Source organism: Macrobrachium nipponense, chromosome 24, assembly GCF_015104395.2.
Source record: "Macrobrachium nipponense isolate FS-2020 chromosome 24, ASM1510439v2, whole genome shotgun sequence".
Taxonomy (NCBI): domain Eukaryota; kingdom Metazoa; phylum Arthropoda; class Malacostraca; order Decapoda; family Palaemonidae; genus Macrobrachium; species Macrobrachium nipponense.
In genome coordinates, this window is record NC_061091.1 from 21,000,459 (window position 1) to 21,015,895 (window position 15,437).

At 36.5% G+C, this 15,437-nt stretch overlaps 1 protein-coding gene across 3 annotated transcripts in view; it reads right to left on the bottom strand.

Moving 5' to 3' along the window:
- LOC135205510 (mucin-5AC-like) overlaps positions 1-15,437 on the bottom strand; it is a 477,203-nt gene that overhangs the window by 25,675 nt on the left and 436,091 nt on the right. For all 3 annotated transcript variants that reach the window (XM_064236248.1, XM_064236246.1, XM_064236247.1), the window contains 8 exons: positions 13,949-14,284; positions 12,475-12,835; positions 7,522-7,713; positions 6,722-6,999; positions 4,861-5,016; positions 1,876-2,837; positions 1,397-1,700; positions 163-566 (listed from right to left, as the gene is read on the bottom strand). In XM_064236248.1, coding sequence (XP_064092318.1) covers positions 163-566; positions 1,397-1,700; positions 1,876-2,837; positions 4,861-5,016; positions 6,722-6,999; positions 7,522-7,713; positions 12,475-12,835; positions 13,949-14,284 — 2,993 coding nt within the window. The remainder of the gene's footprint in view (positions 1-162; positions 567-1,396; positions 1,701-1,875; positions 2,838-4,860; positions 5,017-6,721; positions 7,000-7,521; positions 7,714-12,474; positions 12,836-13,948; positions 14,285-15,437) is intronic.

A 15,437-nucleotide genomic window follows, 5' to 3' on the forward strand; every position in this document is an offset into this window, starting at 1 on the left:
AAACTACCTGATACCTAATTTATCTTCATGTGAAATCAGCTATGATCAAAACATTACTTTGATGTTTGTGTTTACATATTGTACATTTATTGCCAGTTTTGGAATCCTGTACATAAGTCTATAAATCTAAAATGGTAGATTTAAATTAAACAGTTTACTTACTTTTGTCGTCAAACCAGAGGGAATTGTGCTGTGAGCAGACGTTGTGATTGTTGTAGCTTTAGTGGAAGCTACAATGGAGGTGGTCGCTGCTACTGTTGTTGTTGTGGCTACTGTTGCAGTGGTAGCAACTGTCGATGTGGTAGCAACAGTTGTTGTTGTGGTGGCAGTGGTTACAGCTGATACTGATGAAGAGGACGTATGTACAGAAGCAGGTGGTGATGCTGCAACTTTGAGCAAGGGTACTGAAAGAGAACTATTTGGCGGATGTGATGGCTGGTGATGTAAATTAGCTGCTAACAGCTGTTCCAGGGCTTCACAGACACGAACTGCCAGCGGGTCTGAACTTTCCTGGCGATATCTTCGTAACCTTTCTTGCACCACTAATTGCCATACTGCCTCTACTTCTGTTGATGAAATAAGGTTTTTCATAACAGTTTCTATGCATATTTGGAATACAATTGTACATATAAGAATTATTACTTAATTAAAATTTGGGGTAAATGAAAGAAAAATTGTGCAAAAATGTATCAACTTAAACCCTCTGTCCATATGTTGATTCATGGGCAGCAGACAAACTACTTCAATTATTTTTAAGAACTATTTTGACTTGCCAGCCTTATCCTTTTGAAAATACTCTTTGTAGTTAAAACATTTTTGTTAAAACTAACTGGTAACAGGATTACTAATTGTCACTTACATGCATTCCTGCACATTTGGGGATAACACATCAATCATTACAGTACTCAAATTTTGTATAAGAACCAGGTAAGCTACAACTGACATATTGCACAAATTAGTTTGTTAACTTATAGATACTACCATAGATTTCCTTCTACTGATAGATATTTCTTTTTCAAAATCTTTAACATATCTTTACCATAAAAGGTAAATCTGAAACTCATGCAAGCATTCTAGCTCTTCCAAAACAATTTCCAGTATTAATTTCTGCTAAATACATTTATCTACTTATTTGCAGTAGTAGAAGCTACAGTACCAACAAAGTTAAAAGTAACCTCTGCAAATTTTTGTAATGTCTTTCAACATTATTACTTACAGTATCTACAAAGTGCTACCTACATCAACCTTTTTCCTGTATAGCAAAATTTTTTTCCTAGAATGAAATCAAACTTGTAATTTTTTTTTACTAAAAAAAAAGTTAAGGGAAAATTTTACTGTACCAAAACAAATCAATTTACATCTGAACCTTAATTCAGTTGAGCAAGTTGCAACCTACCTTGTTGCCGGTGTAAAGAATGTTGAGGTTGCAGCCCCAAATGATGTAAGAATCGAGCTTTGTGGGGATATTCATGAGCCAGACAGAGTTCCTCAGAGGATGTCATTACTGCTGGTAAACTATGTCCAGGAGCCAACAGAGGTACAAGGTCCTCAGAAAAACTTTCAGATTCCTTTGGTGAAGCTGGAAGTGATGTTGGCTCTAATGGACTTAACACTTGCGCCCGTCTTTCACACTGATTAAGTTCACTTTCTTGTGCATGAGCATGTGTAGTCAGGCCTACCATTCCCAAGAACGACATTTTCTGTAGAGCAGCAAGAAGAAAATTTCAACCAATGTATCAAACTACCAGAACTCTAACTTTTAACAAATCTACTTTTGAAAAAGACAAAATGCTAACCTACTGTATTAAGTACCTGCAAGTAGTCTTAACGATACTAAGAACGGAAACTAACACAAAAGCTTTAAAAATGACTGACCTCCTGAGAGTCATCTAATGGAGCAGGTGGACCTTTTGTGCAAACAAGAGTGAAAGCTCGAGGAGGTGCCACAGCCTCTTCCTGCAACACCTCCTCAGCCTCCTCAACCTCCAAGCCTGCTTCACGTAGCTCACGCAACCGTCGCTCTTCAATATCTAAGCGACTCACAGGTTCTGGTACTGGCACTGGAGGGGGAGGGGGAGGTGGAGGCGTTGGGATCCGTTTAACAGGTGGCAGTGTAGGTAGAATGTGGTTGGGAATTGGTGAAGGTTGACTGTTAGTAGTGACCACGGCAGGAACAGGGCTGCAACTACTACTGCTACTACTACTACTAGTCTTATCCATCTGGACAGGTTGCCACACTCCCCTACTATCACTCACTACTTCTTTCTTAATTTCTGTGACATTGTTAACTTCCCCACTTCCCACTATGACTTTAGTTTGTTGAGATGTTAAACTCTCACTACTACTTTTAATTATTGGAGGCACATTGTTAATTTTTGTAATATTTTGAGAAACTTGAATAGGTTCACTTGGTGTTGTTTCAAACGGCCTAACGATAACCGGTGTGCGAGGCTTCACAATAGGACGAGCAGTATCTTTGGAAGAGTCTAATCTATTGGGGAGAGAATCTTCTCTTGTATGGCTTAGGAGGGTCTGAGTTTGACCCTGAACTTTAGGTTTGACTTGAGCCTGAGCTGGCTGGCTGGAAACTTGAGCCACCTGGGCCTGAACCTGAGCTGCCTGGACCTGGGCTTGGGCCTGAACTCCCTGGGGTTGGACCTGGGCTTGAGCTTGCTGTGCTTGAACCTGAGCTTGGGCCTGTGCCTGAGCTTGGGCCTGAACCTGAGCTTGTGCATGGGCCCCCGAAATGTGCCCCAAGAATGTGACATCGTTGATGGGTCTAAAAGTCCCTGGATTGCGAATATCTAATGGCTGAGCGATCTGTTGGGTTGCAACTCCTGAAAGAAAGAATAATAATAGAAGATGAAAAACATGATGAGTAGTATATTTATGTAGCATTTATGGCAGTTTCTCTTACATAAGGTGGCTCTGGACACTTGATAAGTCCACTATTTAATTGTTAAACCAAGGATGAAATTTGCAGAAAATTTCTCGGCATCAGCCAATTGATAGAGGGTTCGTTAGCAATGTGTTAGTCTCTGACTCCTTTAAACACCCTATACAACTTGCCTGTATCTTAACATGCAATCTTGTGCACCTGATCTATTAAAGTACATCTTCATTCCATCTATCCAACACTTTATGGTATCCCTGTTTCACTCAAAGCTTTGATTTATTCACACTCCTCACCTCATTTATCTTTATATAACCAAACCAATTAAAACTTTTTATTCCACCTATGCTACTTCAATGTACTGTACTACTTGTTGGCATATACGATGCACCCTCGCATAAGATACACCTATTTTACAAATATTTTAGTGGAAAAAAAAAACATTTTAGTATGTTTCATCATACATTTATTGCCAGATATTTTAGTGATTTTGTAGTTCAAATTTGGTTATAACTGTGCCTTTTTTTTCAGCAATGGGGTAGGACTCTTGTATGAAATTTATAATAAACAATGTTATGTACTTTATGGAAAACCATGCCCAAAATTTTACCACCTCCTCAGGTCAGCTGTACTGTTGTTTATAATATATTGTGTTAATGCGACAGGTCTCCATGACAACCATATTTTGTTTAAATTAACTCATTGCAAATAGCTGGCAGGTTAAACAGTCCTTATATAATGTAAGACATATCAGGTGTGGATTATGTGTGCTTGGGAAGGAGGTTAAGTGAGATTATGTGAGCTTCCCTTAGATATTAATTGCCAATGTATCGTACAGAATTTTTTTCCTTAGATATTAATTGCCAATGTATCGTACAGAATTTTTTTCCTAAGTTTGTGATAACAGTCTGATAATTCAGTTGGTTTTCAATATTTTATTTTTAGTATTTTACTGTAATGCTTCTTTTTCAATGCTTTGTTATTGGCAATATTTGTGCCTACATATGCTCCTAGCCTATGGTGCTCGGTTTCCCATCCATAAAGCGGTCACATTGGACGTAGGGCAGTTTTTTTATACATTTAAAAAAATAAAATGTCTAATAGACTGGCAAATATGGTATATTTTTACTATGCCAACTTTTTTTACCACATAATTGTCATATTTCTATAATTCTCATGCTTTCAATGTATCCTGCTGCTTGTATATATGGTACTGACAATTCACTTCATGTGTTGCATTTGTCACCAACATTTCATTTCCATTGGCTCAACAATCCATTAATTTAAGCTCAACTTTGCTTCCCTAGACACTTCTTTCCTCCAACCAACCTTTACAACACTATTGCTATGCTTCTTGCCTCACCTATTCTGTAATTCACTTTTCCTCTTACTCTACTATCATCAGTTATGTTCATTCCCTAATGTCAGTATGAAACAAATAACTTACATCTAACCACTATACTTTCATTTCATACCTATACTTTTGAATTTCTTAACCATTCCTTGCAGTTTCTCTTCTCTCTTCTAATTAATACTGCAATGTCTATATGTACATCAGTATACATATCAGCCAATACTCACTACATTCACACCCATTTTCTTATCCTGCAAACTTGTAGTAACCCGAGTCCTTTATCTAACCTCCATCATCGCTCCACTCATAGCAATACGTAATCAATAGCTATAGAGACTAGACCCTTGTGTAAGACCCACAAAGGGATACATACAAATATTTGACAAAATATATCATACAACTAGTATCATATGACCAAATATTGATGAAAAAAGGAACAAAATTCAAATAATCTGCACATACATAAGAGTACTAATATGATAATGCTGTGAAACAACAATGTTAAAAAAGCCTCACATACAAGAAATGTAAAAACTAAATTTACACGAATTTAAACTCAAGGGGCTTGAACTATACTGTATAATAAAGTAACTGCTAAGTAATTTTGACTTACCAATAGGTTGATTTTTACGACTAAGTGCACTGCTAGTAACGGTAACACTGCTTGTGCTGAGACTAGAAACGGGAATAGCTGGTATACAGCCATGCACAACATTGTGTGTGATAGGACTTCGATCTCTGCTTCTGTCTTGGTGTTGATTACGTTCAGCTAAAAGAAGAAATTATTAATTACTAATATGCACTTCAACAAAAAATGGAGAGAGCTAGATTATTTTAGTGCAAACAATTCAGATTTACTCTCTTAAGGTACTCCCTCATATAACTCAGAAACCTGGCACTGAAATAATTATTGCTACTAAGCAACACCCTTTTACTTCTATTCCATTTACCTACCTATCCCAGTGGCATTTAATTACTGTGTATATAGCAGTAGGGTATTTCACCTGACCACTTCACTTAAAATGTGTAAGAATGGAATCCACAATCCCCAGGTTCAAACAAGTGAGTACTACTGCGGCTAGGTACAATATGGAGATCAAAACTAATTTAATATACATCAAAGATGAGTTGAAGGCAATCAATTTTATTTCAATATAAAGTAATCCACTTCTTTAAAATACCTAGTGTTCAGGCTATTACAATTTTATTTTGTAATGATCTCATTATCCAAAATGCTAAGTAGTATGCTTAAGAAAAATAATGTGCTGTTTCAGTGCTGTTTTTCTTCTTAAGACATTCACTACAATCTGCTACTGACCTCATCTGTCACTATCTCAAATACTGTTCTCATATTCCCTCATCAACATGATTCTGACTCATAATTAGTTTGATCATTGACTCTACCTCATCTCAAGATCCAGTCTCACTGCCACAGTTTTATTGCCTTCTCTTTGCTACACACACTAATTTGGTCCCCTTAAATCTTCCAGTCTGCACACCATTCCTTTGTCTCTCAGTGACCAACATTATGAATTCTCATTTAACTTCAACTTTATGATTCCTAATTACTATTAAACCTTCCATCCATTCAGATGTCAACTAAATGTTTTACTTATGGTTAAACCTCATTTATTTCCTAATTCTTGTTTCTGTTGGACCTGGATGAGGTGAGAGTAATGGTTGCCTATCCAACCTTTTCAGAAGGCAAGCATAAATAATATTCCAATCTACAAATGTTTATGCCTTTTTACACTACAGCAGTGTTAGATAGTTCTTTCCTCCATGGTCAGAGAATTTCACACAGAGAAATATTCCCAAACATTTATCAAAAGCCTTTGATAAAATCTGTACCAATAATAAAATGAAAATACAGCAGTTAATCCTTACTCCACATGGCACATCACACTAGAACGGTATAAGTTGAGTTGAATATAGAATTTAGGCCAAGGCAAAGCACTGAGACCTATGCGGTTATTCAGTGCTGAAATGGAAATTGACAGTAAAAGGCTTGAAAGGTGTAACAGGAGGAAAACCTCACAGCTGCACTATGAATCAAGTGTTAGGAGAGGGTGGAAAGTTAGAAAAAGAAAGAGAATATGAAAGGAGGTACAGTAAAAGGAGCAAAAGTGGTTGCAGCTAGGGACCTAAGGCATGCTGCAAAGAACCTTTTAAGTAATGCCTACAGTGCACCGCATGAGGTCCACTGATGGCACTACCCCCCCTACAGGGACTAGAATGGTATAAATTTGTTTTCTTTTAAATAAAATCACTCCCTTTATGAACTGTAAGATAGGTTTTGAAACCATAAATCTGGCCTTCCAATGCATCACAGTTACATTTATACGTAGTAGTGTCAAATGATATGAACTACAGTGCTATATAAAAACACTGCATTCCATCTTTCATTAAATTAATGCTGCTTAAAATCCTGTTAAGAAAATAACATACTTTGAGCTAAAAGTATTCAGAATTACCTTCTTTATTTCTTTCAGCTTCATGGTGATCACGTTGTCGTTGCCTTTCTCTTTCCTTTTCCCGCGCCCTTTCTCTTTCTCGCTCTCGTTCCTTTTCTTTATCACGTTCCCTCTCCCGCTCTCTCTCCTTTTCTCGTTCACGTTCCCGCTCTTTTTCCCTCTCCCTTTCCCTGTCTCTTTCCCTCTCCCGCTCTCTTTCCCTTTCTCTTTCTAGTTCCCTTTCTCTTCTAAGTTCTAGCTCATATTCTCTTTGTCGCATGTCCTCTTCTAATTTTAATCTGTAAGATATAAAGTTTAGATTAGAGAACACATGTCTTTTCATGAATGTTTCTCAGGCATGTTCTAATGTGAATACTACTGAAGACAAAATATGCAAATAATAATCACAAGATTTAAGAATGAACTCTAAGAGATCTTTTTAAGTAAAGACAAGAAAGATTCACTCGAGTCATAATTTAAAACAATACACTAAACAGAGTTGAACAGGTCAACAGTCCCATGAACTGCATAATGTTTAGTAAAGCAATGAACATTTTCAATACAGTATATGAAACTCAACAAAATAAACTTAATATTCTAGTCAGAAGGAAGAATTGTAATTAGGCTAATTATGAGGGTGTAGTATTAATTAACTGCACCATACTAATCAGTAACAACAACTGGAATAATAATTTAAAAGACTTCTCTAGCCATCAAGTTAAATTCATAATATTAAAGGAACTTATTCAGTGCAAGAAGAAATATCAAGGACAGCCCAAAATATATCATGAAGCAATGCAATTCTTGCAAGACTTGCTGACCTTTCATGCAAGAGTGCAGATGAAGGATGCAATGCTGCCAATGATGTTGGGAGCAAATCAGGAGGGAACCTTGCTGACAGGTATGGAGACCCAGCTGTTCCAGGATACAGCCCTGACAAACCGCCTACACTATACGGGCTGAGGGGTGGTCGAAGTAACCCGTAGCGCTCCAGATAAAGCTGCTCCTCCAATCTGTACAAGAGAGTGTGTGTATTATAGAGCTGGCAATATAAAGTTTAGTTAGGAGAGAGAAAGAGAGATCCCCAACAGGAGAATGATACTAAATATCAATGCAGTTACGTATTACTGTTAAGTATGAAGATGTTACCCTTCCAGTTTTCAACAAGTATTTTTGCAATGAGGATGCTTACCCCACACCCTGCCCAAAGGATTTTCAATGGCACATATGTACATGCTTATGCATACAAACACAAGATTACAGTATTACTGAGTGCTGACTTGACTGATAAAAATATGATTGTTTTCCAATGTAGTTTTAATCTGGGTGCTGAAAAACCTGCAATGTTAGTTATTGTATTCTTCTGAATGGCTGAGCATACTGAACGAATTACCAATGACAAGTGACGTGTCATATGTCAATGTAATCTCTCACTAATATGCCCTTTAAAACCACCCATATATGGAGGAAAGTATTCAACCCCAGGTTAATATATGTTTACCCTTATGAATGGTTCTCTGATGACTTGCACAATTGCTACTAAAATAACTTAATTTATGTTTTAAGCATTATCATACAAACAAAGGATGCAAATAGAAAGCTGGCTGAGTCAGGATGATACATACTAAGAACAGAAATCCTTACAATAAAACACCGCAACTGAGTTACAAAACTGAACTGTTTTCATAAAATGAATTCTAATATAGTGCAGTACAAATAAAACTTGATGAAACACTAGACCCTTTAATTAGACGAAGACATCTGCATGGGCGATAATTCCTCTGTAGTAGGCTAAAGAGCTCGCCCATCATATAAAATACACGATTGCGCGGCCTGAAACGACGTCTCGTTAACATTACCGCAGGACCTAGGCCTACACGGATCACTATCTCTATCAATCTGAATATCAGGGGAAAGGGAGACTATTCGCCATGGTTCTGCTATGCACTCCAGTCAGAACATTCCCACTACCCGTGGAATGGTGAGGTAATGAATGTACAGTGTTGCGACAGGATTGCTCTCAGGCGAACCCAAAACAGAACCAGGGGAGCTGGAACAACCATGATTACCGTAATCTTTAATAACATCAGCTAAATTACTGATTTGACTGACTACAAAATCTCCATAGTTACCATGGATAGAGCTCAAACCATTAAAATATACATCTGATCTCATTGTTTAGCCTACCTCAGTATCAGATGATGCAACAGGTCTTAACAGAATCATGAACGTATATTATCGCACTTATCTGGTAACACTACAAGATCTGGTATTGCAAGGTCTGGAAACACTGCAAGTTCTTGCACATATGTGCTATAACGGAGTGCCTACAGATCTTGCACTTCTGCAGCCATACGCTTACTTTTAGCCCTACGCTTGCTATTACTCCTAATAACTGTTGATTTAATGAAAGTCACCGACTCCTGACGTTGCGAGTCTGACCCATCCCTACACTGATGGCAATTATCTTCGAACTAGTCATAACCCTTACAATTAGAACAGACAGTATGACTGCCAAAAAAAAGTTTGACACTTAAGTCATTTGTAGCAAGAAGTGCAGAATCTAGTGTTCGTTGAAGCTGATGAAGTTGCGTTGTTATGACTGGATAAATCTTCCACAATAATGCAGACAAATTTACAATGACTGTCTGTATGCACTGGACAGCAACAAAGAGAAATGACTTAGTGTTGGAGGGAGCTCCATCGCTCCCCCAGCGGGCTAGCGGCGGTGGGCAGGTTTGACTTTAAAACAACCGGGAACAAGCTACAGCGGTCTAATTTCTTGGCTTGTTGCCTATTGTTTCTGGGTGTAAATTCTGCACACACAAACACACATACACACTATATAATATATTTAATATATATATATAATTATATATATATATATAATATATATCTATATATATATATATATATATATACACACACATACAGTGGACCCCCCGTATTCGCGTTCTCCGGATTCGCGGACTCACACATTCGCGGATTTCTCTCGGGAACGTTTCCCTGCATTATTCGCGGAAAATTCGCGCATTCGCGGTATTTTTCTAAGAGAAATATCCACAAATTCCTGGTTTTTGTGATCAATTTCATCATAAAATGCACTTTTTGTGATAAAACTATTAAAAAAACCAAGTATGAAAATTTTTAGTGGTTTTTCTTAAGTTTTAACTAAGGAAATAGGCTGTTTTTAGCGCTTTTATAGGGGTTCCAAACATTCGCGGATTCTAACTATTCATGGGGTCTGGTACGCATCCCCCGCGAATACGGGGGAACACTATATATTATATATATATATATATATAGATATATATATTATATATATATAGGATATGATATATATATATAAACATAATATATTATATATATTATACATATACATATATAGTATATATCTATATATATATATATATATATATATATATATATATATATATATATATATATATATATATATATAATGTGTGTGTGTGTGTGTGTGTGTGTATTTAAGGATATATATGTGGCTGTATTATATGTGTGTGCATATATAGGCGGTATTTTAATGTTTGTATTGAATGTTTGGGATTCAATGTCTGTAGGTTTGTCGTCCAGTTAATGGGCATGTATGGTACAAGCAAATATTAGTTCTGCAAGTTAGTCTGAAACAAATGATTACTTGGTACTATATAGCTACACATTTATAAACAGAAACTAATCATCTTTAAACAAATCCCAAGTGACCCAGTAAGACACAATAATGCATTAACATAATCTTCTTTACATTTCAAAATTAACTTCAATTTTTAACTTTTTCTCTCCTTTCCACACACACTAATACAGTTATTTTATGAGTACATGAATAAATTAAAGCAAAATAACAACAGCAAAAGTAAACATAAATGACGGATGAGTCTCTTTTCTATGAGACCAAGTAAAATGACATTTTCACTGTTGTGGGATGAAAAAGCTGCAAGTAACATACATGGACGAAAAATAAGTATACATACATACCTTTATATTTTAATGTCCTTTAATATCCAATTTGCTCTACCTTGGAAATATGTTTTGGTATGTTAACCAAAGGAAATTTTTTAGTTGATAATAAATTCATCATCATTGCGTGGGATCGAACCACAGAGAACAAGAACTCAAGACCGCAGTGACGCACCTTAAACCACATGGCCATCAAGGGAGGTATAAGCTGATACCAACTCCCACCGACAAATTACTGCCAAACTCAGGTATTTGACAGTGATCTGGTAATCGGAATAAACATTTACCTCCCTTGATGGTCATGTGGTTTAAGGCACATCACTGGAGTTGTGAATTCTTTTCTTCCATGATTCGAGTTCATGAACTTCTTATCAACTAAAACATTTCCCTTCAATTAACATATATGAAAATATATAATTTCCAAGGTAGAACAAATTGGATATTAAAGGACATTTGTAGCTTAATGCTTATATATGAATCACGGCGATGTGACCAAATTCACAGACAGGCAGATTATATATATATTATAATATATATATATATATATATATATATATATATATAATATATATATATATATATATAATATATGTATATACAGTATCTCTATAATAATTATATATATTATATAATGATATATATATATATATATAACAGGTATTTTATATATACCTATATACTATATATATTATATAAATTAAAATATTATATTATATATAATTATTATATTATAGTATATATATATTTATATATATATATATAGATATATATATGATATTATATATATATATATATATATAATATATATATATATATAGATATAGATATATATAAGATATATATATATCTATATATATATATATATCCCCCAGGGATATATATATATTAGGCAGCGGGTTCACGGGTTCGGCTTATGACATTCCAAGGTTAAGGCGCTTTTCAATTATATTCATCAGAAATTATTTCCAAGTTACGACGCATGTCCCAGGGTTACGACGCCTCCAATCCTGATCTGGCTGAAGAAATATGGCACCAAAAATGCAAAATAATCAATATTTGAAGGTTTTTTTGATGAAAAATGCAATAAGAATGCAGTTTACATAGTTTTTAATGTTTCCAAAGCATTAAAACTAAGGTTTTCTTAGGATTTTTTACGATGTTCCGGCTTATGACAATTTTCAGGTTACAAAGCTTCTCATGAATGGAACCCCCATAGTAACCCGGGGACTGCCTCTATATATATATTATATATATATATATATATATATATATCACTCAATCTGAGGTAAACAACATACATAGAAATTTCCTTATAGTAGTCACTACATAAGTGATATTTTCCCAGATCTGTTACCACACACAGGATAAAAAGTACTTCAAAGTGTAAAAGTGCATTCACCAACAAGCATATAGCATAAGTTGACATAGACTTCTATCTAAGGAATGTTGATGAAAAAAATATTGAAATGGATTATAAATTTATCAGTCTCGTATATGTTAATGACGAGGAACTATTATGAATCAAAACAAGATATTGATGTCAACCGCCTGAAGTCTGCTGACATATTCCCTCTTTACACACTGCAAAGAAGGCTAAAGCCCACTGATACTAACTACTGTACTTGAACATTGATACTTTCATAATAAATCCTAATATAAATGTTACAATCACATGGATGTCCAATCATACAGGAGAACAGAAATGTCATCACAAGGTGACAAGGACAAGCATATAAGCTCTGAAAAGACCAACATCGATAAGAATAAGTAATAACAAGTGTCAATGCAAATTATCCTACCTGTACTGGTGGGCTAAGTGATGAGGATAGAGTGAAGGATGATAAGCAGGGTATGTGTGGGGCAAATCCAGAGGCATTGGGGGTCTCAGAGTTGCCCCTGGGGCTGCTGCAGGAGGAGTTGGCTGAACGTCAGGAGCTCGGTAGGGCTGAAACCCACGAGCCAACTCCTCACTGACGGCTGCGCTCCTTTCCCCCTCCGTCGTCATGATGTGGGCGTGGGTGGGAGCGATTGTCACCACAGGAGGAGGAGCTGAGCCTCCGCTCATGCTCAAACTGCTGGAAGTCGAGCTCGGGGCCAGGACAGACACCTTGGGGGACAGCCTCTGAGATTCCCCAACAATCGTTGCTTCTTTTTCTGAAACTGAAAGGAAGGTACAGTAAACATACATTTTCTTGGAGAGGTTTTGTTCTAGGATCCCCCAGCACTTCGTGTATGAACTAAGTATCTAAAAATCAACAAATGCAACTGAGAAATCTGGGTGCCATGTAAACCACACAACATTTTCCTTTTTGGGATACTGAATTGTAAATGTCTGACAACTGCACAATAGCAATACAAGGAAATTTATGGAATCATGTCAATAATTTCTAAAATCTCTCTCTCTCTCTCTCTCTCTCTCTCTCTCTCTCTCTCTCTCTCTCATCAAGATTTGTGTTTCAGCTCAGCGATCACGAAAATGATTGTGTATATCCAAGAAAAACTCGGCAAAACAAAACTTCCCAATATCAATCAAGCACACATAAACTTGCTAACATTTATATAAGCGAAAATTTAATTCCAAGCCAAACCACAACTTGCTTTGAAAGTTTAACGTACAAAAGATTGCCATCCACAATCAAGAAAATAAAAACCTTTGAAGTATATTCCATAAAACTACATAATAACATCACCAATCGGGCAAATAAAATCTATCTTGACATTCCTGGTTATAAAAGTCCTACTAAAGACATTCAAACTAAAATCTTCTCACTGTCATTGAAACAAACAAAATTCGGTCACTGACAAGCATACCATAAACACTTTAGACTAATACTTAGCAGACCTTAACCTTGAGTTGTTTCAACGCTCAGGGAAGACAGTTTAATCAAATTTGGAGACTGGGCCTTACCGATATGCCTTATACATAATTAAATTGTACCAGTTCATCCGTATTCAGATATAGAATATACCCACGATCATTCAAAGCTAAACACTAACATAAAGATGAAAAACATCTTCCTTACTACGAACTAAACTAAGGAGGAAAATATTACTTAGGAACGAAAGTTTCTTCTAATTCGTCCTCAGAGATCGAATATCAAGATTACTAGACTTTTATGCAACTCATTCATATCCTGCACGTGAATGTCATGAACTTTTAATCCCTGTCCCTATTACTAAGCAAAATGAAAAAGAATGAAAGAGTCAATAGATCATAGTCCTACTTCCTGCCTGTCGTTTTCTTCTTCCCCATCAGACTCGAGTTTAGTTTACCTGTGGGGGCCGTTGCCTGTTTGGCCAGGGACCGAAGGGCAGCAGCAAACGAGGACGAAGTAGGGGATGGAGGTCTAGCTCCGGCCGTGGTGGTCAGGGGAGCCAGGGGCGTGCCCAGTCCCAGAGGAGGGACTGTGGCGGTCGTTCGGACGCCCTTGTTGCTCAGCACCACGCCCCCGCCGCTGCTCATGCTGATGCTGTTGCTTATGCTGCTGCTGCTGCTCACGCTGGTCGTGCTGCTCTCGGCGGCTGCTGCTGCTGCCGCGGCTGCTGCAGCAGCGGCGGAGCCCGGCGGCAGGAGGTGGGGGGGCATACTCGGGGGCTTCCCGCTCACGCCTGGAAAACGAAACACCAACATTTATTATTCGAGAAACCAAAGACCTGAATTTACCCATAAGTAACTATAATGAAGTAGATCATTAATACACATAATATATATGAGAGAGAGAGAGAGAGAGATTTTTTAATCAATTTATTACGTACATTGGCGTCAGACATTATAGTAAGTACATAGTAGCGATAATATTGTTTACATCTACATGGTAATTAGGGTATATCAAAAGAATTCATATGGAATACAAAATATATGTAACTGAAGTCTAGTTGTATTACAAATGTTGCAATGACATTATAAACAGAGAGAGAGAGAGAGAGCAGTTAAATATGTGCGTGAGGTGCGAGAAGGTTGTTTAACCACGTTTATTACCGCTGACAAACTGCACAACATCATGCTACTCCACCTCTTCCCTTCCCTTCCAACGCTTTTCAAGGAACAGTCGCAAGTTGTTTGTTGTTTGTTTCACTTCTTCCCTTTTACCCAAAAGAGGTGACTACTATATTCGGTATACTTTATCAAACGCTCTGGTTTAGTAGGTTTTTCAAAAGTTCGTCTGGACATTGGCTCTTTTGACTTTTTCATCTATTAATGCCACTTACTAAAACCCTGTTTCATGAAAGTTTAGAGTCATGAATGAAATAAGTTTAATTTGTTTATCCTGGTGTCTGAACTTGTGCGTATAATAACTATCTATCTATCTATCATCTATCTATCTATCTATCTAACTATCTAACTATCTATCTATCTATCTATCTATCTATCTATATATATATATATATATATATATATATATATATATATATATATATAAAGGTAATGCCACGGAGGAATATGAAAAAGCGAGTTCTCGTTTTTTTTTTTCATTTTCCTCCGTTTCATTACCTTTCTTTATGCATAGCATCACGTTTTATATGTTTCGTGATCAAGTTATTCACACACACGCACACAGATATATTATATATATATATATATATATATATATAGATATATATAATATATAATATATATATATATATAGGTCAAAGATGTCAGAGTTTACCTCAGCCAAGGCTGAGCAATCTAATAAACAAAGAACGAACACACAAGCCTGTGCCAGAGGCAAGAATGAGCTGCTCTTCTGCTTCATTCTTATTTTCTTACTTGACACATATT